This window comes from Arabidopsis lyrata, assembly GCF_000004255.2.
Source record: "Arabidopsis lyrata subsp. lyrata unplaced genomic scaffold ARALYscaffold_7, whole genome shotgun sequence".
In the NCBI taxonomy this organism is placed as follows: domain Eukaryota; kingdom Viridiplantae; phylum Streptophyta; class Magnoliopsida; order Brassicales; family Brassicaceae; genus Arabidopsis; species Arabidopsis lyrata.
This window is the reverse complement of record NW_003302549.1, coordinates 14,721,817-14,749,215: the sequence shown is the minus strand read 5'-3', so window position 1 is coordinate 14,749,215 and position 27,399 is coordinate 14,721,817. Positions and strand designations below refer to the sequence as shown.

At 31.7% G+C, this 27,399-nt stretch overlaps 4 protein-coding genes across 10 annotated transcripts; 2 read left to right on the top strand and 2 right to left on the bottom strand.

The window, feature by feature from the left end:
- The first annotated feature begins 1,188 nt into the window (after nucleotides 1–1,188).
- Nucleotides 1,189–12,611, top strand: LOC9306434. Of its 7 annotated transcripts, XR_002330615.1 has the most exons (8): nucleotides 1,191–1,852; nucleotides 2,055–2,150; nucleotides 2,238–2,351; nucleotides 2,674–2,920; nucleotides 3,164–3,201; nucleotides 11,905–12,005; nucleotides 12,323–12,427; nucleotides 12,520–12,611. XR_002330615.1 is itself a non-coding variant. In XM_021019117.1 (7 exons), exons 1-6 carry the CDS (start codon nucleotides 1,259–1,261, stop codon nucleotides 11,998–12,000), a joined length of 1,185 nt encoding a protein of 394 aa, XP_020874776.1. In that variant the 5' UTR covers nucleotides 1,191–1,258; the 3' UTR covers nucleotides 12,001–12,005; nucleotides 12,319–12,403. The 7 variants fall into 7 exon arrangements, 5 of the variants coding, with proteins under 5 accessions (XP_020874776.1, XP_020874775.1, XP_020874773.1 ...); XM_021019117.1 differs by lacking the exon at nucleotides 12,520–12,611 and having other exon boundaries at nucleotides 12,319–12,403; XM_021019114.1 differs by lacking the exons at nucleotides 11,905–12,005; nucleotides 12,323–12,427; nucleotides 12,520–12,611 and adding exons at nucleotides 3,294–3,394; nucleotides 12,006–12,106 and having other exon boundaries at nucleotides 1,192–1,852.
- On the bottom strand, nucleotides 3,628–4,995 carry LOC110226680. The gene has a single exon (XM_021019118.1). It carries the CDS (start codon nucleotides 4,838–4,840, stop codon nucleotides 3,698–3,700), a length of 1,143 nt encoding a protein of 380 aa, XP_020874777.1. The 5' UTR covers nucleotides 4,841–4,995; the 3' UTR covers nucleotides 3,628–3,697.
- Nucleotides 12,173–13,727, bottom strand: LOC9306432. Its single transcript, XM_021019119.1, has one exon. The coding sequence runs from the start codon at nucleotides 13,358–13,360 to the stop codon at nucleotides 12,296–12,298; it is 1,065 nt and encodes a 354-aa protein (XP_020874778.1). The 5' UTR covers nucleotides 13,361–13,727; the 3' UTR covers nucleotides 12,173–12,295.
- A 10,012-nt stretch (nucleotides 13,728–23,739) lies between these two features.
- On the top strand, nucleotides 23,740–25,476 carry LOC9306430. The gene is made up of 5 exons (XM_002870313.2): nucleotides 23,740–23,877; nucleotides 23,975–24,068; nucleotides 24,283–24,604; nucleotides 24,910–25,053; nucleotides 25,136–25,476. The coding sequence occupies exons 1-5, from the start codon at nucleotides 23,798–23,800 to the stop codon at nucleotides 25,258–25,260; spliced, it is 765 nt and encodes a 254-aa protein (XP_002870359.1). The 5' UTR covers nucleotides 23,740–23,797; the 3' UTR covers nucleotides 25,261–25,476.
- The last annotated feature ends 1,923 nt before the right edge of the window (nucleotides 25,477–27,399 follow it).

The window sequence follows — 27,399 nt, the reverse complement described above, 5'->3', positions numbered from 1 at the left end:
ATATAACACTTCACACAAATCTTAAATGGGTTTGTATACTCCTCGGGACCGAAGTATATATTTAGAGGTTGCATAACTCTGATTTCTTCCTCGGGTTCCTGTAAAATAGATCAACATACACTAAGTTATAGTAAGTTGTACATTTTGATTCATTAATTATAGATCAAGATACACTAAGTCATACTAAGTTGTACTTTCTGTTTCAGAAAATTTAAATTAAAATACACTAAGTCATACTAAGTTGTACTTTCTGTTTTAGAAAATTTAAATTAAGATACACTAAGTCATACTAAGTTGTACTTTTTGATTTGCGATTTTTAGAACAAGATACACTAAGTCATACTAAGTTGTACTTTCTGATTTACGATTTTTTGAACAAGATACACTAATTCATACTTAGTTTTACTTTCTGGTTTAGGAATTTTAGATCAATAACCTAGACATACCGTTGAATCCTGAGGATTAGACGGCGGATTAGACTCAGTTTCTTCAGGTTTTTCTCCACGAGTGTCTTCTACTTCTACCATCTCATCTGTTGGATTTGGTTCTTCACGATAGCTTGGGTTCTTTGAACGCACCATTTCGAATCTTGTTCTTGCTCAAACCAAACAACAAAAACGATTAACAACTCCAATCGGATTCTAATCTACTCAAATAATAAACAAACTCCAATCGACAACACCAACTCACGGAAAAACTGAATAGCAATTTCGACTTACACAAGAGAGACACAAGCTCGAGTTATCTACGGTTGTACTCCACTCTCGAAGAAGAAGAGAATGAAACGAGGAAAAAAAACGATTCGATTTCTTTTAAGTGTTTCAAAGGAGAGAGATCCGAATTATGTGGGTTTGGGTGGGAATAAGGGTGGTTGGATGTGTAGTTTTCAAGTTTTTGAAGGGGTATGAAAATATTTACCCATATTTTCTATTTTAAAAATAATAAAAAATAATTGACAATTTCGGGAAGAGTATATTTGGATTATTTTTTTGATCAAAGGGCTATAAAGATGATTCTGTTTTTTTTATTGCTTTTGTTCCGTTTTGTATATGTAATTGAACTCTTTGAAAGTTAATCTATCGAATCATCCAGTCAGAAAAAAAAAAAAAAATACAACCGAGAAGTAAAAGGCTTTTATCCACAAAACAAGAGATACATCGAGAAGAGATTAAAAAAAAAAAGAGATGGAAATTATCTTCCCGCCATGTGTATGTGGTAACAAAAGCTTCGATTACTCTATCCTCTCTCTCTCTCTCTAATGGCGTCTTCTTCTCTACCTCTGTCTCTTCCGTTTCCACTCCGATCTCGTAGTAGTCCCACTCGATCTCTTCCATTTCGATGTTCTCCTCTCTTTTTCCCTCTTCCTTCTTCAATCGTTTGCTTCTCCACTCAAAACCCCTCCGGTTACGACCGCGAAGAAGTCCGGTGGCTCCGGGAAGAGCAGAGATGGATTCGCGAGGAGCAACGATGGCTTCGTGAAGAACAGAGATGGATACGCGAGCGTGAATCACTTCTACAAGAGATTTCGAATCTCCAGCTCAAAATTCAAGCCCTAGAGTCACGAAATTCGCAATTGGGGACTTCTGTTCCCGATACGATTTCGAATATCGCTGCGTTGCTTCAGGGTTTGAAGGAGAAGAATCGGATTTCTGAGAGTGGATTGAGCGCAACGCCGATGGTATTGGAGAGTACGAGAGAACAAATTGTTGAGGAGGTAGTGGAAGTGGAAGAAGAAGAGAAGCGAGTGGTTATTGCTGAAGAGAAAGTTATGGTTTCGGAGCCGGTGAAGAAGAAGAAGAAGAGACGGACATTGAAAGTTGGAAGCGAAGGCGACGATGTTCAAGCTTTGCAGGTCTGCTCTCAGTTTTAGAACAAAGGCGAGTAATCTGTCAATTTAGTTCTATCATCATCACTGAGAATTAGGTTAAAATTGAGAGATTTGAAGTAGTTTAGCTATTAAGTAAGTTTGAGATTGATTTTAGTTGAAAGTGTTTTGGAGAATGTTTCTTTTTTGATGGTTTTGTTTTGTGGATTTTGTTTCTTCTATGCGATAGGAAGCTTTGTTGAAATTAGGATTCTATTCGGGCGAAGAGGACATGGAGTTTTCGAGCTTTTCAAGTGGGACTGCAAGTGCTGTTAAGACTTGGCAAGTATGTTTTTATGCATTTAGTTTACCTTGATTTCTCGTGTGCCGATGCGGTTTTGATTTTGACATGGTTAGTGTTTTGGTTTAAAAGGCATCGCTTGGCGTCCGTGAGGATGGGATAATGACAGCAGAGCTTCTTCAGAGGTTGTTCATGGATGAAGACGTAGAGACAGATAAGGATGAAGCAAGTACAATGAAGAAAGAGGTAAAAAACTGAAACCACTACAGCTTAGAGAACTTGTCTTCTTACTTGTTCTATATTATGGCTCTTTTCTACCACACTTATCTATGGTACCAGTCAAAGTGTCCCAATAAATTTTAGCTTTGTAGCAAACCTTAGGAGTAGTTATGCGGCCTCTCTTTGCTTTGGTAGGCAGTCTTCTTACTACCGAATATGGACTCCCATTGTATGCTTTGGCCTCACATGCTTGTTAGTTAGCTAAGATGATGAAATGACTCTTAATTTGCTTTAACCTGTTAAGACTTGTTCTTTCTACTGAACCTTTCTTTCAATTCCTTTGATTTAGGAAGCTAGTAATGGGTCGGTATTTAGTTCAGTGACACAAGTCCCTGAGAAGAAGCAATCAATCATAAAAGATCAAAGTAACAGAGAAGATGACGTTACTCAAAATCGCGTTTATCTTCTTGGAGAAAACAGATGGGAAGATCCTTCCAGGCTCATTGGCAGGAACAAACCGGTAGACAGTAGTAAATCCACAATCACCAAAACGAGGTGCATCACTTGTCGAGGGGAGGGTCGATTGATGTGCCTAGGTATATCCCTTCTTGACCCTGGTTAAGTGAAAATCATTGGTTCTTTGAAAGTTAAGAAGGATTTTTCTTAGCAAACTGAGAGTGCTAATAGAAACCAACCTTATAGCAAAAGGTTGGAATCTTTTAATCCAATGTGTTCATCGTCCCAGATAATCGATATTCTTAGTAACACTTCATGCACAGAGTTGTAGAGCATTTGATGATATCAAAATGAAAACTTGATGTGGATTTTGGTTGATGTAGAGTGCGATGGAACCGGTGAGCCAAACATTGAGCCGCAGGTGAGTATATCAAAACAACCCCGCTTTGATTATGCGTATGTATATATATTATCAAGTAGCCTAATGCAGAGAAGCTTTCTTCAATGTTGTAGTTTATGGAATGGGTTGGTGAAGATACGAAGTGTCCGTACTGTGAAGGTCTTGGCTATACAGTTTGCGATGTCTGCGATGGCAAAAAAAACTTATAATCAAGGTTACACAGACATTTACTTGATGATATAATCATATATATGTTTATATGTACAAACTTTTTCTGTATATCAGAAGTATCATATTTGCATTTCTCTTGTTTCAAAGAAGATAGGTTTGATATTGTTTAAACATAAATTAATTGGAAAACTGATGAGAGATTATATAGCAAAGTTTCTGCAAGATTATATATCAGTCTCACAGAGATTATATAGAAATAGATTTGATGTTTGAAAGGTTTAAAAGAGAAGACAAGACTATATATAGACGCTAACTCAATTCCATTGAGATGGAATAGTGAGAGACTCTAACAATCCCACTTTTGCTTAATCTGCATGAATAATCTGTGTTCGTCGACATTGAAAAATTTGACATAGTTAGGTTGACGCAGGAAGAAAATCGAGCTCGAAGGGACACAGAAAGCTTCAGAATTTGTGATGAAAATGCTTTGATCTCCGATGTCTTGAGTGTAAACAGCGTTTCCTTCTTCGTCTAGCCTGAACACCATTATTGCTACTGTTTCCCTTTTCGGAATACCTTTGACGATCTCTGTGGTCTTCCTGTACAACTTAACCATGAAAGTTTCACTGGTGGTTATTGACTCCACCATGTGTTCGCTTGTGTAGCACGAATCCAGAAGGTTTCGTTTTGTCTCGGACAGTTTTGGAAGGTTTTGAAACCTCAAGATCTGCAACTTGGGGTTGTTGCTATGGTTTTGGAGATCCCATGATCCAATGAGGTGGCCTCCTGAGCCGGCTATGCGAAACATGTCATCTTTCTTTGAAAACATGACAGGGGAGGAGAAGAAGCAGGGGTCTGTCATTCTGATGTTGATCCACTCGGAGTTGCTTCGAGTGGGTCTGCAAAAGCTGAGTTGAGGTCCCAAGAACTTGACAGCCACAACACAGTCCTCTTCTTCAGGGAAAGATGAAGACATGGCCACGTTAGTGACATATTGGGTTTGGCAATGAGGCAGAGTCACAAGAGGAGGCAGCAAAATACGTTTCGGTTCTGTGTCATTATTTTCACTTATTTCTCGGAGACGCAAGACACCGTCCTTCAAAGTAGGTAGCCATCCACTGGATGATCCTATCGTTCCCATTTCCTTAAGCAAATCTCTACGCAACTTTGCTTCCTTCTTATCATCCTCTTCCAATTTTATACACAACTCTTCGTAAGAAAGGTTCTTGTAACGAAGCCCATTCCTCTTAATCTTGGCTTTTCCGAGGTTATCTCCACATGGATCAGCGCAGATCAAGACAAAAGAATGACAATCACTTTGCAACACCAAAGATGAGAGTGCATTAGAGTGACGAGGAGAGGATCTCACCAACACAGGTTTCCGAAAACAGAGCTTCGAGGGCTGATTGAGAAGCAAAGACATGACTAAAGGACGAGATAAAAGAAAGATAGAAGATGTACACTGATGATCTTCTCCACCCAAAACCATCCTCTATTAATACAAATGGATGACTTGTTCTCCAAGTTTCACATCTCCAAAATTAATTGTTGTCTTTATTGATAGTAAATTTGGTATCCATGACTAAATCGCCCAATCATCTCCTACTCCTTCCGTTGCTTCGTCTTCTAGGTTTACACTTTAAAAGGCATAGAAGAAAGTTCATACTTTTAGTTCATCAGCAATAAAAAAAAAAAAACAAAGTGGCAAGATTGTTTTAGTTTGTAGGAATTTAATTCATTTATCATTTTGCCAATGAAAAGATTTATTCCATGAACAAATACAATGTCATTGGGAAGAAGAAAAAAGCAAAAGTATAACAAAATTAAAAACAATTTCAGAAAAGACAAAGGATTGATGTATAGTATCAGACACGATACTATAGAGTTCCTTTGATGGAGATTTTGAATTAATTGCTCGCACAAGTTGTTGAGAGTCCAAAGCCATGAAGATTTTTTGCAAAACTTAATTCTTAAGCTTGATGAAGGGCAGCGAGCATGGCTAATCTTTTGGCCAATTCACGACGATTACATTAAACTATTGGTCTTCTAATTTTGTGTTGATAATCTTATTTTCTTAATCATTCAAAGCCCTTCGATTTTATCATTGAAAAAAACCGTTGAAAGACAATAAATTTTCATGGAAAAGAAAATCATTATTAGTTGGACGATGCAAAATTGATTCCATAAACTACTATTATGTAATTGAACAAGAAGAAACCAAAAACATAAAAACAAAAAGGTAGAACGAAGAGAACAAAAGACCATAGTCTAAGGAGAATACAATTAGATGTAGTCTTTTTTGTATATTTGTTTTAGTTTATGAAAAAAATCAAGCAAATTAATTACTCCTCTATTGATTTTGTAAAGGAGAAGGCAATTAGATGTAATCATTGTTTGATAAGCAGGCAATTATTTTGTTGCCAAGAAAACTAAGTTATATACACAAACATGTGCATACACATTTTGTAATAATGTAGGCTCTCCCACTTCTTCACTTTCGGCAATACGAAGAATAAACATCACAAGTGTTATGACAAATTAAAAAGGTACTTTCATAGGTCATGGAGCTTGCTTAACAAGTATATAGAAAAACAAAAAAAAAACAATCTGTATATTGAAATTATAGCGAATGACAAAAGATGATATATATATATATATATAGAAATAGATCACCACATTTAGAAATCAATTTATCTACTATAACAAATTATATACCACAACAACACACAATCAACTAATCAAGCATGCTTTTACACTATTACATAGATATAAAAAAATAAAATAAAAGCAACAAACACATAATTTAATTGAAATAAATAGAGATTTATTGTTTCTGTACAATGAAACAAAATATATATATATATATATATATATATATATATAGCATAATATTAAAAATCAATCTCGTAATGTTTACTAGTTTGTGCATCTTCAAATACTTTTTTGCGAACCTTAACATATGTAAGGAATAAAACGTAAATATTAAAGCAATTCCCACTCCCACATTTACTTGATGATATAATTAATGGGAAAATTCCCAAAAAAAACCTTATGTATTTTTTATTTGGACGTTTAATACCCAATTGTTTTCGGTTGGAAGAAAAATACACATATTAATAAAACTGTGCGATTTAATACCCAAACAATCAAATGTTGTTATTTTCATACTTACGAACTCACAACAAAAAATATATTCCAATTTTACCCTTATCATCTCAATTAATTATTAACTTTTAAATAAGGTGATATTTTTTTTCTTTAAATAAAAATTAATTTTGTTAATGCTTTATTTTATGATGCCTAAAAAATAAATTTTAAATTTATATAATTATTTTATTTTAAAATTAAACATAAAAATTAGCAGAAAATCAAAAATATTAAAAATAGTCATTTGTACAATCTTATTCCGTCTTTGCAATGTCAAAGAGACGTTTTCTCTTCGGTTCTAATTTTTTCGATTAATATCTACGAGAATTACCGGTAAACAATCTCCGTCGTCCTCTTTTGCAACCATCAAATTCGATAACCATTCACAATCTCCTTTTAATCCTATCCAAAATCTTCATCGCCAATAAAACTAATTTGATTTGATTCGTCGTGATGCATATGATATCAACGAGCATCAATATGAACTTTTTTTTCGTCGTGAGAAACTCTCTATTCGAATATAAATCCTTCACGAATGAAACTATTTTCGACAAAATCTCAATCCGAATCCGAATCCGAATGAAAATTAAATATTTGTAAAATAAACTGCAAATTATTTTGAAAATTTTTTTGAATTTTTTTTTGGGATAACAAAGAAATGAAATATTTATAAAATTAATTTTTATGTAAATAAAAAACTATTGTGACGTAATCTAAAAGTTAATAATTAATTGAAATAGTAAGGGTAAAATTGGAATTTTATTTTTGTTGTGAGATCGTCAGTATGAAAATAACAACATTTAATTGTTTGGATATTAAACTCGCACAATTTTATTAATATGTGTATTTTTCTTCCAACCGAAAACAATTGGGTATTAAACGTCCAAATAAAAAATAATTGAGGTTTTTTTTGGGAATTTTCCCTATAATTAATCATATGTATGTTTATATGTACAAACTTCTTCAGTATATCAGAAGTACGATATTTGCATTGCTCTTGTTTCAAAGAAGATAGGTTTGATATAGAGTTTAAACATAAATTAGTTGGGAGACTGATGAGAGATTATATAGCAAAGTTTCTGCAAAATTAAATAGGAATAGATTTGATGTTTGAAAGGTTTAAAAGAGAAGACAAGACTATATATAGACGCTAACTCAATTCCAATTTGAGATGGAGTAGTGAGTGACTCTAACAATCCCACTTTTGCTTAGGCAGCTTGAAAAATCTAAATCTGTTTTCGTCGACATCATGGATTATGACGAAGTTAGGTCGACGCAGGCAGAGAGAGGAGCTCAAAGGGACACAGAAAGCTTCAGAATTTGTGAAGAAAATGCTTTGATCTCCGATGTCTTGAGTGTAAACAGCGTTTCCTTCTTCGTCGAGCCTGAAAACCATTATTGCTTCTGATTTCTTTTTTTGATATCTTACTTTTGTAGGGAAGACATAATTCTAATATTATTTGTGTTACATAGGCGTAACAAAAAAAGATAATGTAAGGTTTTATAGAAAGATCTTTGATTTTATTTTAATATACCAACATCAAATATACCTTAGATTCGATGTCAAACAAAAAGTGTACCTTACATTCGAGACAGCTGCAAATATATAATAATAAGTTACATTTTAGACCAAGTCAAACAGAGTGTTGAAGCATTGGATCTGAATTAAAAAATCAAAAATACTGAAAAGGTTTGGCAGGTGTAAGACAAAGCTGCATGTGTTAGTGCCACATCACGTCCTGCCTTGTGTCTATTTCTTGATTAACGTTTCACCGTTTCCAGCTTTGTTTTCACCGTACCGGATCAGCTGTTGTCTGGCATGGTAACATTTTTAGGTTTGATAGATATATGATGTCATATGCCATATTGTCCTCAACGTAATATCTTAAATTTTAAAGTTAAAGGTGAAAGCCCTGACACAATCTGCTGCAATTGAACCAAATGATAGATTTTTTTTTTTTTTTTTGTTTGGGTCAAAGAAAACAAATGATAGATAATGAAAAAGCCAAACACATCATTTGAATCAAAATGGTCTATTCACTATTCAGTAGATGAAGATGCCAAGAGTCATAGTCAATTCCAATTTGAGGGACAGGTGGAGCTATATATAGGTGATTGGGTAACTAAAGATTCTATTTCTAACCATCAAATTAGAAAGAAAGGGAAAAAAAAGTTTTAACACTTTCGAACATTCGATGTGATATCTCCATCATATTTGTCCATTTCTTATTTATATTTTTCCTCGCTATGTCCCAAACGTTTTCTTTTTGGTTTATACATCCAAAACTTTATAGGTGACTTCCCTTATTGGTACTGTTAGTAAGAAATAAACAAATAGCTATCCCATTATAGAGAACAAACTCAAATGTAACCATTTGGAAAATACATATATCCGTAAACCTTGTGTGTGCATTTGGAAAAGATGTCCAAATAATTTGAGACGGTTATGTATGTGTGTGTGGATACAGACGTGCATTTCAATTTGACAAAAATATAAAGAAATTGTATCAACGTTAACATCTAAAAAGCAAGTCATAAATGTTAAAGCTTCTCACAATTGTGACAGTTTCCTCTTCCTCTCATTTTTATTTTTTAATCAAGACTACACTCAACCAAAGCAAAAGCATTGCAGCAAACGTTTGATTTTTTGGCAGTCAAAGGAGGATTTCAAAATTCAAATGACTTGTTTTGCACTCTATATATATAGAGTTGTGTCCTTGTTCTTTCTTCTTATCTCCTTCTTTTCACTTGTTCTGTTTCTTAGTTCTTCTTCTCAAATGGCTTCACTGACTCTTCCTTTTTTCTCTTCAATCCCAAGTCTTGAGAACACAACTGATAAAAAGAGTTTCTGCAAATTTGAGTGTAAGCTTCCCATGAAGATGAAGACACTGAAGATTTCTCTCAAGTGTTCTTCAAGCAAAAAGGACATTGAAGTCAAAATGAAGAGAGAGATTGAAGACAGCAATGCCATCTCCATTGTTGCTGCTGCTGCTTCTTCAACTCTTTCATTGAAGGGGTTGTGAAGAAACTGTATCTCCCTGAGCATAGCAATGTGATCAAATATGGTCATTGGAAGCATTTGGCAAATTGCTCTTTGGAGATACTGTTTCCGGGTCCAGATGATCTGGCTTTCAAGAAAAATGAGTCTGTGGAAAAAGGGATAGAGGAAGGGTCCTTTTATGAGTTCATCCATGATGATGAAAAAATCGGCAAAATCATTTTGATGGAAAAGCACTTTGCTTACACTTTGGATGACAAGGAGATTGAGACAATGAAGTATTATGACGTAATTGAGAAGAAGAAGCAGACATTGAAGGATGAGGCTGAAGAGAAGATGAAGCAGAAATTGAAGGAAGAGAAGACGAGAAACGAAAACGTCGGAAAGAAAAAGTAGAAAAAGGCCGAAGCGGAGAAGCTTTTTGATTTTAGTTGTTTTAATTTAAGTAGTTGTTAAACTCAGATAGAGAGAGAGCTTCGTGGACCCTCAAATCTTTTATCTGCTCCTTTTGTATGAGACCCTTATTACTTCAATGAAAGCTTCTTCCTTTTTGTTATGCGATTTGTTGAGGATACGGTTATTGAATGTGTGGTGGATCTGTTTTTTTTTTTTTGGATTTCAATATCTAGGAATCTAGGTTTTTGGAAAGTAGAGGAGCTGTGAGATTCGATCGGAGCTTCTTCCACGGGTTGTTCATGGACGAGGACATAGAGACAGATAAGGATGAAGCAAGAGGTAAAAATACTCCCAATGTATGCTTTGGCCTCACAAGCTTGTTAACTGACAATCTTTTACCTTCTTAGCTCAGATCTGTCCTCCAAGTGATGTTTTTGTTGCTCGTGAGCTTGGTTTCGAATCTCAACTGTCTACTATGAGTCTTATATATACAAATTGATGAGTCTTATATATAGCAAAAGTTTCTGCAAGATTTTATATATCAGTCTCACAGTTGTGATGCTTTGAAAGGTTTTAAATTGTGATGATTTGAAATAGTTGAGCTTTTAAATCGAATAGTTTAGCTATTATTAAGCATAAGATTGAGATTGATTTTACTTGAAAGTTTTTGGAGAATCTTTCTTTCTTGATGGTTTCTCTTGTGGGTTTGGTTTCCTCTATGTGACAGGAAGCTCTGTTGAAATTAGGATTCTATTCGGGCCAAGAGGACAAGTGCTGTTAAGACTTGGCAAGTATGTTTTAATGCATTTAGCTCGCCTTGATTTTCTCATGTGCTCATGCCGTTTTGATTTTGACACGGTTCATGTTTTTCGTTTAAAAGGCATCGCTTGGCGTCCGTGAGGATGGGATAATGACAGCAGAGCTTCTCCGGAGGTTGTTCATGGATGAAGACGTAGAGACATGGAGGGGCAGAGCGGTTCTGTTAGGTTGTTTACGGATGAAGCGAATAAAGCAAGAGGTAAAAACTGTAATTACTGTAACTTGGAGAACCAATAATTTTTGCTCTGTAGCAAGCCTTTGGTCTCTCTTTGCTTTGGTAGGCAGTCTTCTTACGACAGAATATGGACTCCCATTGTATGCTTTTGGCCTCACAAACTTGTTACTTAGCTAGGATGTTGTTTTGTTGCTAGTGAGCTTTGTTTGGAATCTCAAGTGTCTAATATGAGTCTGAAATACACAATTGGTAAATGAAGAAAATACTACATTGTCTTGTTTGAGTTCTTAGGGAACATGACTATTCTGAAATGTCTCTTAATTTGCTTAATGAACCTGTCAAGACCTATTCTTTATACTGAATCTTTCTTTCAATTCCCTTGATTAAGGAAGCTGGTAATGGAGCGGTATTTACTTCAGTGACACCAGTCCCTGAGAAGAAGCAATCAATCATAAAAGATCAAAGTGACAGAGAAGTCGACGTTACTCAAAATAGTGTTTTTCTTCTTGGAGAAAACAGATGGGAAGATCCCTCCAGGCTCATTGGATGAACAAACCGGTAGACAGAAGTAAATCTACAGATTCCAAAACAAGGTGAATCACTTGTCGAGGGGAGGGTCGATTGATGTGCCTAGGTAAATCCCTTCTTGACCCTGGTTAAGTGAAAATCATCGGTTCTTTGAAAGAAGTTAAGAAGGAAAGCTAGGATTTTTCTTAGCAAACTGAGACTGCTAATAGAAACAAACCTTATAGCAAAAGGTTGGAATCTTTTAATCCAATGTTTTCAGCGTCCTAACATAATCGATATTCTTAGTAACACTTCATGCACAGAGTTGTAGTAGAGTATTTGATGATATTATGAAAACTTGATGTGGATTTTGGTTTATGTAGAGTGCTATGGAACCGGTGAACCAAATATTGAGCAGCAGGTAAGTAAATAAAAACAACTCCGCTTTGATTATGTGAATGTGTGCACTCTAAGCAGCCTAAAGCAGAGAAGCTCTTGTTCAATGTTGTAGTTTATGGAGTGGGTTGGTGAAGATAAGAAGTGTCCGTACTGTGAAGGTCTTGGCTATACAGTTTGCGATGTCTGCGACGGAAAAAAAAACTTATAATCAAGGTTCATGTTTTATAGACATACACATTTACTTGATGATATAATCATATATATGTTTACATGTACAAACTTCTTTAGTATATCAGAAGTATGATATCAGCATTGCTCTTGTTTCAAAGAAGATGGTTTGATATAGTTTAAACATAAATTAGTTGGGAGACTGATGAGAGATTATATAGCAAAGTTTCTGCAAAATTATATAGGAATAGATTTGATGTTTGAAAGGTTTAAAAGAGAAGACAAGACTCTAGACTCTAACTCAATTCCAATTTGAGATGGAATAGTGAGTGACTTTAACAATCCCACTTTTGCTTAGGCAGCTTGATATATCTGTCTTCGTCGACATCAAGGATTTTGACGAAGTTAGGTCGACGCAGGCAGAGAGAGGAGCTCGAAGGGACACAGAAAGCTTCAGAATTTGTGAGGTGAATGCTTTGATCTCCGATGTCTTGAGTGTAAACAGCGTTTCCTTCTTCATCTAGCCTGAACACCATTATTGCTTCTGTTTTCTTTCTAGGAATACCTTTGACGATCTCTGCTGTCTTCCTGTACAACTTAACAATGAAAGTTTCACTGGTGGTTATTGACTCCACCAAGTGTTCGCTTGTGTAGCACGAATCCAGAAGGTCTCGTTTTGTCTCAGACAGCTTGGGAAGGTTTTGAAACCGCAAGATCTGCAACTTGGGGTTGTTGCTATGGTTTTGGAGATCCCATGATCCGATGAGGTGGCCTCCAGAGCCGGCTATGCGAAACATGTCATCTTTCTTGGAAAACATGACAGGGGAAGAGAAGAAGCAGGGGTCTGTCATTCTGATGTTGATCCACTCGGAGTTGCTTTGAGCGGGTCTGCAAAAGCTGAGTTGAGGTCCCAGGAACTTGACAGCCACAACACAGTCCTCTTCTTCAGGGGAAGACGTAGACATGGCCACGTTGGTGACATATTGTGTTTGGCAATGAGGCAGAGTCACAAGAGGAGGCAGCAAAATGCGTTTCGGATCCGTTTCATAGTTTAGATTCATTTCTCGGAGACGCAACACGCCGTCCTTCAAAGTAGGTAGCCATCCATTGGATGATCCTATCGTTCCCATTTCCTTACACAAATCTTTAAGCAACTTTCCATCGTTCTCATCCATCTCTTCCCACTGTTCGAAAGAAAGGGTTCGAAGAAAACCACCTGACCTCCTAGTCGAGGCTATTCCGCGTTTACCTCCACATGGATCAGCGCAGATCAAGACATAACATTGATAATGAGTTTGCAACGACAAAGATGAGAGGCCATTAGAAAGATGAGGAGAGGATCTCACAAGCACAGGTTTCCGAAAGCAGAGCTTCGATGGCTGATGGAGAAGCAAAGACATGAATAATGTTTTTAACGGAAAGCAAGATAGAAGAAAAAAACCCTAATTGAAGAATTGGTGATCTTCTCCACCTAGAAGTAAAACCATCCATAACTTGTTCACCAAGTTTCCCAATTCCCATCTCCAAAATTAATTACGGTCTTTATGAATATTTTCCTTTACCACAAGTCCTTTTCTGGGTCGGTTCTTCCACTATACCAAAAATATCTCATTAAGTTTCCAGCTTTCCTTTTTTATTTCCTACTTTCTTATTTTCATATTTTGATATTTTGACATAAGTTGGATCTATAATTCTCATTCATTCAATTTTTATTCAAGCACAAAGAAAATGCATGGAACCCATGTGCCATCAAACTGTTGTGTTATGCAAGCGTTTACTTTTTTATTTGCTGTAGTGTCAGAAGGTATTAGAAAGATTCAAAGAATTGAAAGAATGTAAAAAAAAAGATAGTAGAAAGAGTGACCTTCGTTGATCAGAAAGGTTTTGGATACTTGACTATTGCAAAATCATGAAACTGACCAACTAGTGACTAACTAGTAGTAGTAAAGTTGTGTTTTGAGATAAACTTTGTGGCTTGAAGCTTAAAGGTGTGGAAATCAAACCACAGACACTAATGCAGAGATTTAGAACAGAGATTTTCCTCATTGTCTTTAGTCGAAATACCTGAACACAGGACCAAAAACTCTGCATTAATATAGAGATCCAAAACGTAAATCAGAGAAACTAGAGACATGGAGTGAAATACAGCAAAATGATACACGAACACTAAATAGTTGAAAATTTATTAAGATTGTAAAATCGCCTAAACATGGAATCTTTCGAGTAATCTTTTTGAATGTATATTATGAACAATGGCTATATGGATGGAAAGTAGCAATTAATATAGTTCAATGTACATTCGCATAATATTCATTTCCTTCTCATGAAATTCAGTTTGAAAGAGGTTAATTAAGGTTTATGCCCGATCACCTAATGTCAGTTAAGTCTGATTTTAATTTAACTAGGTTATTTAGCCGCGATACTCGCGACTTGTTGTATATTATGTTATATGTTTGCTATTTATTTAAAGTGAAATTTGATTTTTTCTATAAAATTTGAATTGTATTCATCTATATAACAATGGTATTTATGTTTTTTAAAAAATAATTAAGAGTATATTACTGCTTTTAATCAATACAATATTTGATGCCAATAAAAAATTTTAAGAGTGTTGATGATAAATTTAATGATTATAGTAATATAATACGTATACATAAATAATACTTATTTTGTTAAAATGTGAAAATATTAAACCCTACTATGAAAATTAAGTTACATCGTTTTCAATTAATAGCTTTTTTAATAGTAAAGTTGATATTCTAAATTTATCCCATTTTAAAAGTTATTGTTGCATTTTAAAGAATTTAAATATAATGGATCTGGTTAGGCCTGGACATAATACCCGAACCCGAAGAACCGAACCGAACCCGACCCGAAAAATCTGATCCGAATCCGAACCCGAAGTTTTAAAATACCCGAACGGGTTCTAAACTTCATAACCCAAAAACCCGAACCCGAACCCTACCGAACTCGAACCCGAACAAGTACCCGAACATACACAAAATATAAATACATATTTATAATATATTAGTAATATTTATACTTGTAATAACCTAAGTGCCTAAATTATTCGGATGTTAAGATATTTTCGGGTGTTTTAGCTACTTTGGGTTAGATTCGGGTTTAAATACTTGGGTTTTATAGATTTTTTAAGTATTTTTCAATACTGTGCATAGAATCGGATACAAAATTTCTAATATTTGGATACTTCGGGTAAACCCGAATCCGAATCCGAAATACCTGATCTGAATCCGATCCGAACCGGAAGTTTGAAAATACCCGAACGGGTCTTAGTTTTCTAAACCCGAAAAACCCGAACCCGACCCGAAATATCCGAACGCCCAGGCCTAGACCTGGTAATACAACAAATTTCCTATTATTTTCTACTTAATGAAAATATCATAACCAAATGTTATACATATTGGATACAACTTGAATTGAGTCTACCGTTATATTTTGATACAACTTGATTCAAAGTTGTATATCTACTTAATGAAAATATTTAAAATCACAAATGACGTAACAAATGTTGAAACACTAATTTATTAGTTTATTCTCCGTTAATAATATAACCATTTTATGCTACTTGTAAAAACATAATTTATTTGAGAAATGTATAATAAATAATTTATGCCGTAATTTTTTTTACAGTTTAAGAAATAGATGTAGGAATGGAGATGAATTATATTGTAAGAGATAACTGAAGAGAGATGAATTATCCTATCTGAGATTTACCTAGAATGACTCTAAACGTGGCAAGAAGACCATAATGTGTTACAAAGCCAATTCTAGTACCCTTACACGAATACAAACTAAACCCAATTACAGAAGTAGCCCAGTTATGACAAATAGAGAAGAGAAAAATATCCAGCCGATGAACTCGTTTCCAGAAAAATTTCCAGCCGAACGACATTTAGTCTTCACTCTCGTCTCTCACGATTTCTCTTCAAAAAAACCCTAGAAATTCTAAGTCGCCGTCGACTCTCCGTGTCACTCATAGTCAGAATCTTTCCTCGCCGCCGAGTCTCCGTTTGTCATTGATTCTCCGTATTTGCTTTCTTCTCCGGTGATTTTTTGTGTTTTCGGCGTTATATCGATATATGGCGTTATTAGAAATTTAATGCATTAAACGTCATGGCAATAATTTGTACAAATCTGTCGAAGATAATAAAAGTATGTCGTAACCAAACACAATCAAACCGGTTTAAACATACAAGCAAACCGGCAAAATTTGGAGTTCTGTTAAATTTGAGGTAAGATATTAAATCTCATGTAACACAATTTTTCTAAATTTCAAAAACAAATCTGCCAACCAAAAGTCTGTTAACACTAAAAAGGTTATTCTAGTTAGAAACAAATCGGCCATAACATGACATGAGAAAATCTGTTATGCTTAGGGTCCAAAAAACATAACTGTCATAACTAAAAACAAATCTGTTATCACTATGCGGCTGTTTAGTAATTATATTTTTTTAAAAAAATCTGCTATAAAACGCCAGATTTGTCAACAAATTAATAAAATCTGCAAGTACTAAAAACAACTCTGTCATCCTTATATTTCAAATTTTTGTGTTAAAAAATCTGTTATAAAACGATAATATTTTTGAAAAATCATAAAATCTGTTGCCAAAACAAATAAAAATCTGTGGCAGATTTGTTTTATAACCATTCAAAATCTTAAAATTTAGGAAAATCTGTGGATACAACATACAACAAATCTGTCGCGGAAAAAAAATCTGCGAAAAATTATAAATCTGTCATTACTAAATCAAACAAAGTCTGTGGTACAAAAAAAGTCTGTCGAAGAAAGTCTGTGGTGGATCAAATAGTTTGTCGTAATTAATAAATCTGTCGCAACAAGAGCCACAGATTTAACAAAACCGAGCAAAGGGACGGAGTGGCAGTATCATAAATATATTGTATTTTTTTGCCACTCTGGAATTAAATATTAATGGCATTCCTGTGATATGTTTTTTCTCTACAAAGCAAAACAGGAACATTTTAGTCATAATTATTACCCATATAACCCATATTTTGGCATGTCATTCTAGTAATTAAACACAAATTATGGGTCATTTTAGTTAATTTCCCCTATTCTATTATACAATTCAAAAGTCTGCTTCCACTACCACTTAACATTTATATTATTTCGAAGCATACTCAATTGTATTTTTCCTTCTATTCATCATTAGTCTTCTTAATTTTCTTCTTAATCTCACTTCAAAAATATCAAATTTATTTTGAGTAAATCAAAATTCAAGTTTATATAGATTGATTGTTTAAGACAAAAAAATCAACAGTATATCTTCTCTTGTTGTATTACAAACTTCGGTTTTATCTACTCGCTTCTTTTAAAAGACCTCTGAAATAGCACATACGATTGGTTATATGTCATCTCCTCTTCACAGCGTCTTACAAAATTGACAAAAATGTAATATTGAAACACCATTAGTCGGATTATAAAAGAAAGTGTTATAAAATTTATCAATATTATGAAATTTGGAATATGATGGTTAGTGATATGTGTATATTACTATTTATAGAAGACAACATATTTAAGTTTTACAACTATACCCATTCAACTTTAACAATTATGTTTAAATGTCATTTATGAGAAAGTTACGTTAATTGTATGTATATCATAAAAGTTATATTACATTTCAAAAAATTCATTGTGTAGAATTCATTTTGTATTAATTGTATTTAAAGTATTGTTGCAATTTAGTGTGAGCATTAACAACATAACGATAATTATTAGTATGGAGGTTACAAAATATAAGAAAAATACATAAAATATAATTATTATATATTATTATAGAAAAATCTTAAATTGTTACATGATAATGATGTGGATGACAATTGTTTCAATATAAATATGATTGAAATTTTTTTTAAAGGCTCTTAAGATTTGATATCTTGCATTTGCTCATATTTTAGTATTGTTTTTTACTCTACTATTATTTATGTATGTAAACATCAATAAACATATGTTATCTATTACTTTTACAAAATAAATTGTTGCTATAAACTCACAGATAATTTGTTTGTTTGTTGATATAAACTCCCACATAATAGTTCAAATTCATATTATTTTGCAAGTAGCAACCTAAATTTATTTTTCTTATAAAACTCATATGAACTTCAATCTAATTAAAATCATCAAAGATCCAAGGATAACTTCTATCTTTTTTTTTTAATTTCACTCATCAATTTAAATTCTAGTGCTAGATTTTATACTAATGGTTTTATCCTAATAGGATTTAATAAAATTATTTGTTTCAATTCTAGTTATTTTCTTGTATATTTCACTCTATTTAAGTATGAGTGTTAGGTTTCATTCTAATGATTTCATTCTAATTTTCTATTCTACCTAAATTTAATTTTCTTGAACCATATTATTCGTTTATTTAATCTTAAGGACCAAATTTTTATTAACGAAATTTTTTTTAATTTGAAAAATACTTAAACCTCAAATTTTAAATAAAATAAACAGTATAACTATTTTTATATAGTTATCTATTGGATCATAAAAAGTAAATATAATAAAACATATATTAAAAATAAATTAAAAAATTTATTCGAGATAAAAAAAGGTAAGAAATATATATTTAATAAATGTATTACAATAATTTATTTCATTAAATATTACATAATTAAAAAAATTACATGAATATATTATAAAATAATCAAACATCTAAAGTAGATAATGGAAATTGATCTTTTCAACTTCATTATCTTGTCGTGTTATGATTGAAATTGATATATTTAACTCTACATCACCAATAAACCTGGAAATTTTGTTATAACCATCAAAACTTTTAGTATACATATGTGAATTTAAAATAAAAATATGAAAATTTAGGAATAAATAAGTATATTTTATTATGGCTTTAGAAATATACAAAAATGAATACAATGTTAGATATATATATATATATATATATAATAAATTCTAAAATAAATTTAGAATCAAATTCTTGATTTTTAATCCATATAACAACATAAAAATAGACACATAAATATAGTAGAAGAAGATGAGAGAATGATTACTTATAAGATGATTATATAAAATAGACAATGAAGATACATCTTTCAAAAAAAAAATAATGTAAGAACACAAAACAAAAAAATATTTAACATTTGAGCTATCGTGCAAAAGGGTGAGAGGATGAGAGGATCAGAGGATGAGAGAATGAGAAATGAGTATTTATAAGATGAGAAGTGAGATAAGTTAGAATTAAAAAAAATATATATGGGAGTTACAATTCTAATTTATTGTGTGTTGAATAAAATTGAGTGGAAAAATATAGTTAATGTCTAATTTTAATGATTTCAGTTTTTTTTTTTACTAAAGTGTGAGTTAAATATGTTTTATTTATAATTTAATTAAAAATAAAAATTTAAGTTACATTTCCAAATGTACCAATAAGAAGAGAGTGAAACCTTACTTTTATATGTATGATTTGATTTAGTTATTCAAATTGATTTTGGTATTACTAGACTTAAGTACGTTTTAGTTAACTTTCATATTAAAACTCCAAATCTCTCCCATGTAATTGACATTGAGTTTCAAAGTTTTATTTTATTGATAAAGAATTTCCATCAAAAACTATATATTTGAGATGATAATATCTAGTTGAAAGAAAAAAAGAAGTGAAAAATGCATTAGTCAAAGGTATGAGTAAATCTGAATGGCACAGTACCGTACAAGAGATCATCTTACAACTTTTCCACAGATTTGGTCTGGAGAGAATCTTCTGCAACTGCAAGATTCATGGGAACTCATATTTTCATCAACTCTTGAACAACAAACTTCATGCCATAACAAACATTGCATTCTCATCAACTCTTCCTATGAAGAATAAGATTTTCTCAACTCTCTCTAAAGAGTCCAACAACCACGAAACACTCTGAACCTATTAAGATGATGATCACAGAGGATATCAAGAATGTCGAGGAGAGAAAAAGAATCTTCAAAGCTTTTGTTGATGGAGTGGTCAAAGAGCTATACCTCCCAGCTCACAGTAACGTTGTGAAGTTTCTTCGTTGGAAAGACCTTGCCAACACTTCCTTGTCAGTCGTGCTTCCGGAATCTTATGACTTGCACTTTTTTACCGTAAGGTCAGATATAAGAGAGATTGATGTAGGCTCCTTTTTTTCGATTTTCTGACTAAGGGTGAACATGTTGGAAAGATTGTGATGTTGGAAAAGGAGTTTCTCTTTGAGTGGGATGAGGTCGAAATCGATTCCAAGAAATACTACCACATCATTCAGATGAAGAAAAAGGAAGAGGAAGAAGAAGAAGAACTGAAGAAGGCCTAAGAATCGAGAAGAAAGAGGCGTGAGGAGGAGGAACTGTACTTCAACATATCGCAAAAACATTTGTTTCCAAATAATACGAGATAATAATCCCTTTTTGATTGAGTCTAAGTTTATGAATACAAATTTAGAGAAAAATCAAGCAAATTGATCTTGTAATATCTTGATTATTGTTGCAAAATCAAATTAATTATTTTGTTGATGAAAAAAGAAATTCATATAAGTTGAACGATCAAAAAGTTGATTGTTGTAACACAATGCCATTGAGAAGATGAAAAAAAATGGATCGAACAAAAGAAAAAAATGGCGGGATAATAGAAAAACAGAATATGGCTGAGAAGAAGGCAACTAAGGTGTAGTCTTTTAACTATAGTTTAGAAAATCAAGCAAATTTATTTTGTAATTATTTGATTTTGGTGCAAAACAAAATTAATTACTCTTGATTTTATGGAAGATATGATTTGTTTATGTTGATTTTGTATAACGATATGCGGTTAAATTAAAAAAATTCAGTTGTGTTACAAATATTTTCCTTGATTGTTCATGAATTTTTGAAAGAAGTTACTATATATGTTTATTAAAAAAAAACTTCTTTAATTCATTTATTGAAAGAGTTGTATTTCCCCTTACAAAGTGATTTGATAAATATAATCACTCGAAACATTTGGTCCATTATTCATTGATAATTCTTTTTTCAAACTCATTTGATTATCTTTTTGAAAAAATCAATTTCAGTGGAAAAGACACAGAAGGTAGATTATACATTTAGTTCATCAACAATAATAAAAAGAAAGATGCTAGATATTTTAATTTGTAGGAAATTAATTTATTTTTGAGTTTGACGATGAAAAAAATAGCTCCATGAACAAATACAATGTCACTGAGAAGAAGAAGAAAAACAAAAGTAGAAAAAAATTTAAAAAAAATTCAAAAAACACAAAAGATAGATGTATGATATGAGACCACGATACCATAAATATCGTTTGATGGAGATTTTGAATAAATTGCACACACAAGTTGTTGAGAGTCCGAAGCCATGTAGATTATTGCAAAATTTGATTCCCGAGCTTGATGAAGGGCAGAAAGCATGTTAAAACAATTTTAAAAATGTTTCTAGCAAAAACTATTTTTATTTTGAACACAAATCATGGTTTGAAAATTGCACTACACAATACAGAGACATTGATCCGAAATGTTTAAAATTTAACATTAAAAATAAAAAGATTTGGCAGGGAAGCCATATTATCTAAACATTAACTTCTAAAAGACAAATCTTTAATCTTAAACTAGCTTTTTCACAAAACTACAAATCTTTGTTAGTTTTATATTTATTTAATTCTATTACACCCATTGCCAAACACATTTGTTTCTAAATATTATATATTTTTGATTATCTTAACATTTATTGCCAAACACATTTAAGGAATCCTAAACTTACCAAAAATAATTACTTTAAAAATCACATCTTAAATGTTATTATTAAGTTGTGATTCGTTCCCTTCTTTTTTGTTGTCTAGAATTCCGCACTCTTGTAATGCTAAGACAAATTGTCTAACCCGTTACTCTACAAGTCTTTTTTCATAAATATTATTTGTAAACATTTTTCCCCCATGTTAAGCAACCAATCTTTTTTTTTTTTTTTGAACAAAGGTTAGGCAACCAATCATGAAGTGACTTTTTAATGAATGTGTGGTTGACAAAAAAAAATCTTATTATTAATTGTGAACGAAAATTTCAATTATAATATGGATTGTAATGTATTTAAACTACAAAAAATATTTTTCTAAATTCAAATCGTTATATTAAAAATATAATTAAATTTTCCTACAAAATAGTAAAATAATTAACATCAATAAAAAGTAAAATTTAATACTTTCGGTTAATTAAAACATAAAGGAGAATAAAACAATATTTATAATTTATAAATAAAACAATATTTATAAAATATAAATCTGTATAAGAAAACCTAACACAATAACTTTATAATCTTCAATTGTATTAATTGTTTTTAATAAATTAATGAAATGTAAATATTCTAATAAATATATATATATATTATTTAAACTAAATAATAAAATTCACATGTGCACAACACGGGTTCTTACCTAGTTTATTAAAAAAAAAAACAGGAAACTATACGTTTTAATATAATATATTGTTTTAAATTCAAAATATACTTTCCAAAGAGGAATTACACAGTTACTAAATTCATCTTTAAAAAAATATATCAATTTTTTTAACTGTTTTTCTTTTTCCCCAAATTTTTTGCAATTGGCGGCAAAATTTTGAGAAACTAAAAAAAGCCAAAACAAAAGGTCTCTTCATAGACTCAAGTTCTCTGTACTATTTGAGAGAAGAAAAGAACACTTTCTGAAACTCCACAATGGAACTCACATTTATATAAACAAACTTTTTTTAGTTTAGTATATATTTGACAAAAACAACCTTTGTTTAGTTAAAACAAAATAATTACATACACTAGCTAAATAATGTGATATTTTTATATATATGAGGTTGATTATTTTTTTGTCAACTGAGGTTGATTAGTTGTCGATCTTAAATAACTAACAAATATCAATAAATGGATTTTAAAAATATTTCGCGCCAGTTATGTGTATCTAATAACCATTGCATTGTTAACTGTAATAATAAATAACGGTTATTTAAAGTAATTCACGTGAATTATATTGAATACCTATTGTGTGCTAATTCATGATTTCAAGAGGACCAATACTTCATGATTTTTCCATTAGGGACCTCTCAAAAACTAAAATTCAATAACACTAATTTTTAACTTAATACAAGGTTATTATATTAAAATTGTTCTTATAGATGTCATGTAATAAATTCATTAATGATTATTTTTGTTTTTAGAAAAAAAATAAGTAGAAAATATCCTTTTTTTGTGTGTGAAAATACTTGTATTCTATTCAATCAATCCCAAGGGGATTCTAGAAAGTAAATAAATGAAAAATTCTAGACTATTTCTAGAGAGTTTTATATAATATTGTTAATTAGTTTTTTCGTAATCTTGTAAAGTTTTTCAAACAGTCTCTCTATTTTGATGATATTTTTCATGACTTTATTTTGTAAAGAAATGTGTAGAAAGTCATAAACCAATACCATAATAATTTAATTCATTAATCATAGATTCTTTTGTTTTAATTGAATAACATAAAACTTTTATTAAAAGTATGAATCCAATAACTCCAGATTTTTGAAGATTTTAGATTATTTTTTGCAAATCTTAAACTAATAACACCAAACTATAACAAAATTTAGAACAATCTTAATTGAATAACAACATATTTTACATGACATAACTTTATTTAAATCACAAACCTTATTATATTAAATTTTGACAGCTTGTCAAGTAAATTCATTAAAGATTATTTTTATAAATTTTTACTCTTACCTTTTCAACAAAATTTTTGCAGTTGGCGGGAAAAACTTGAGAAACTGAAAAAAAAAAAGAGTAAAAACGTCGTCTCTTCACGAGAGGCGAGTAGGAGAAGAAGATGAAGAAACCAATTCCTAAAATTAGGGTTTTTGGTCAGCGATCGATTGCTTCTTCCTTCCTGAATCTGAGCTCGATTCCGTAATCGTTTAATCTCTTTTGATTCCTTAATTCATCTCTAATTCGCCAATAAGGTTTTAGATCTGAGTAATTGAATTCGTGTGCGATTGTTTTATAGTGTCGATGGCTCTCCGGAAAATCCGTCGGAGAAAGTGGAGAATTGTAGCAAGCTGAACAAATCAGTTCTGTTTAAGCCCAACAACAACACTCAGGTAACGATTTCCTTTGGAATGGTGACAAGTGAAGCTTAAGGAACTGGGGAAATTGATGGAAAATGGTTTTCATTTTCGCCGAAAGCTGAAACCTTTAAATTGCTAATGATAAGGAATTGAGGTCGAAATTTGTGTTTATTTTAGGGTTGCAAAGTTGTCACAGATTTAGATTGTGGACCTCATGTATAAGGTTTGGTGTTTGGTATTTGAACAGGAGAGGCTAAGACCATTCACTTCTTTGGTTAGCTCTAAAGATGTGACTCAACTCTCTCATGGGTTTGGGATGGAGAGAAAAGCGAGGGAAGAAAGGAAAAATGGTGATGGTGGTCTTGAAAAGATGATGCTTCAGCAGTTCAAGCCAAGAGAGACTCAGGTAAGTGAAGAAGTGAGTAGAGATGTAACTTGTGAGGTGAGTCTTGAGTCGTTGGATCAAACCGTAGCTGAAGAAACGGAGCATCCGTACTCCACTGAAATCAATGAAGATATCATTGTGAGGGACGATAAAACATCAAAGAAAAGAAAAGATCCTTTTGAAGGTATGTCACTTAACTATCATTACTTGTATAAGTTCTTGTTTCCATAGTTATGTAGCACCAAATCTATTCAACAATAGCTGTGAAAGCACAAAGCAAGCGAGTTCCTTTTCCATTTTCTAGATGAGGTTTTGATAGAAGTGTGTGAATTGAGAACTTTACTTGATGTTCTTGTTCCTCAGGTCACGTGCATTTTCTCCTTCTTGTTGGCTTAAACCTAATATCTGAGTCTTCATGGTAGAAACTAATGTTTAATGAATGACCTTTGAGATCTCGATAGTTGATAAGAGTATACATTGAATCACTAGGTATGGAGAGCATCGGTAGAACGGGAAAGCCTGTTATAGTCTTTGGAGACAACTCAAAGGTATCAAAGCCAATGCAAAGAGAAAGAGAAAGAGGAAGAGGAAGCAACAACAATAGTAAGAAGCAGAGACCCACATACAACCATTGTGAGTGACACAAGTTTCAATCACTTTTTTTTCACTTGAGACAAAAACTCTATGAAACCAATACTTATAAACTTGCCAACAGATGCAAATGGTTCAGGATGGTGGGACTGTGATATGGAAGGTGTTGACTCGGAAGAAGTGGGACATAGTGAAGTGTGGGAAGGAGTTGGCTCGACAACATTTGGAGATATAGTTGATTGGCACTAACAAGTAACAAGACGGGTCGGTCAATTATCTCTTACCGTTACAATGGTTTTAACTTAAACAAAAGATTATCAAATGGTGTAAGTAGCCTTAGGTAGCAAAGTCCTTTGCTTGTGGAACTGAAGGGGGAATCGTTTTGTATGATGCAAATGGAACTATATGTTGTCAATTCGTAAACTTTTTGACTAATGTTTTGGGAAGACCTGTATTTACTTCATATTTTTTGGCTGTCTAACAAATTCTAAAATATAATCTAAACATATCAAATTATCAATTGAAAAAAAAAAGGCAATCTTAACAGGAAATTCAATCTAAAAGTAGTATATTACGGTTTTTTTTAGTTATGGTCAAGATTCAGAGAGGAAGATGGTGAGTTAAATTTATAGATTAACAATGGTGAACTTCTATTAGTTTATAGAGGTATTAGTTTATCGATAAATTGATAATTATTTATTTATAGATAGATTTTCTTAATTTCATACAAAACTTGGGGAAGCCATTGTAAGCTTGTGTAGGGTTCTTGGAGTCCAATATGACAAGATTGGTAAAGCCACTATTTGGTTTTTTTTTTAATTTTCTATGAAAATATAAGATTTCTTTTATTATATAACATATTTTTTAGAACCAATTAAAAGTAAAAAAAAAAAAACAATTATCTTGTCTAGAAGAAAACACCAAAAGTTTTTGATGCAATAAAAATATTAGAAATAAATTCAAATAAGAACTACTACGAAATTAAGAGAAAAAAAACAATACTAAAACTATATTTCACTAAAATTTCTAACATATAATATAGATATAATTGATATATTTATACAATTATTAATTTATGATATTGATGGGCTATATGTTTACATAGGATTTTCAAAAATATTATTATTTTATCGATTTATGTCACTTTTTACACTGGTCCCAATTCGGAACTGAAAAAATTTATTAATTTATAGAAGTTATTAATTAATCGAATATTAATTTATAGAGGTTTTACTTTAATTTTACTAAAGTATAGTCATGGGTGATGGGTTCATGGGTTGCTAATGTAAAGTTGGATTTAAATTTAAGGGGAACCTGATTTCCAAGTATTTTAGGCTTCCTTTTTTTGTTTCATGTACTTGAACATTTTTTAATAATTTCATTTTATATTAGGTCAAAAGTTGTTTATATTGCTTTCCAATTCAAAATTGTAAGACTTTCCAAATATTTTTTAATATATAAATTTAACATTTAAAAGTTAACAACCATTCACTCCCACTAAGGAATCATTTTTTGTCTTTTCTTTTTTTCTTATTTTCATGTAATTCATTTTCAAATATGAATCTTTTCTACATTTAAGGAAAAAATCTTTTATAAATTTAATTGACAGTTGTAAACAATTAATATAATAACCCTATATTAAGAAAAAAATCTTAATGTATTTATCATGTAGTGAGGCATACTGAGAAAGGTTTTCAATATAATGACATATTTAAGAAAAAAAAAACATTTACTTCCACTAATTATAGAAAAATCTATTTGTAATTATTTATTTGTTTTTCATGTGATTCTTCTTCAAATATGGATATTTTCTACAACTTTTCTTTATAAAATAATCTTTAGTGAATTTACTTGACAGGCTGTCAAAATTAATATAATAAACCTATATTAGGAAAAAAATCTTAATGTAGTCATTATATAGTGAGGCATATTGAGAAAAAAAAATTCAATATAAGTACACATTTAAGAAGGAAAACAAACATTTACTCCCACTAATTATAGACAAATTTATTTCTATTTGTTCTTCGTTTTTCATGTGATTCATCGTCATATATGGATATTTTCTACTTATTTTCTTCTCTAAAAACAAAAAACAATCATTAATGAATTAATTACTTGACAGCTATAAGAACATTTTTTATATAATAACCTTGTATTAAGTTTAAAATATTAATGTGAATTTTAATTTTTGAGAGGTCCCTAATTGTAAAATCATGAAGTATTGTTCCTAATTGGTGCGAAATTCTTTAAATAACCGTTATTTAAAATATTTTTGAGAGGTTCCTAATTGGTGCGAAATACTTTAAATAACCGTTATTTATTATTACAGTTAACAATGCAATAGTTATTAGATACACATAACTGGCGCGAAACATTTTAAAAATCCGT

Bases quoted from the DNA above. Each gene is read 5' to 3' on its own strand.
- LOC9306434 (XM_021019117.1), top strand. From the start codon at position 1,259: ATGGCGTCTTCTTCTCTACCTCTGTCTCTTCCGTTTCCACTCCGATCT. The intron at 2,151-2,237 runs GTATGTTTTTAT...TTGGTTTAAAAG, and splicing joins GTGCTGTTAAGACTTGGCAA to GCATCGCTTGGCGTCCGTGA. The intron at 3,202-11,904 runs GTGAGTATATCA...TCAATGTTGTAG, and splicing joins AGCCAAACATTGAGCCGCAG to TTTATGGAGTGGGTTGGTGA.
- LOC110226680 (XM_021019118.1), bottom strand. From the start codon at position 4,840: ATGGTTTTGGGTGGAGAAGATCATCAGTGTACATCTTCTATCTTTCTT.
- LOC9306432 (XM_021019119.1), bottom strand. From the start codon at position 13,360: ATGTCTTTGCTTCTCCATCAGCCATCGAAGCTCTGCTTTCGGAAACCT.
- LOC9306430 (XM_002870313.2), top strand. From the start codon at position 23,798: ATGAAGAAACCAATTCCTAAAATTAGGGTTTTTGGTCAGCGATCGATT. The intron at 23,878-23,974 runs GTAATCGTTTAA...ATTGTTTTATAG, and splicing joins CTGAATCTGAGCTCGATTCC to TGTCGATGGCTCTCCGGAAA. The intron at 24,605-24,909 runs GTATGTCACTTA...TTGAATCACTAG, and splicing joins AAGAAAAGATCCTTTTGAAG to GTATGGAGAGCATCGGTAGA.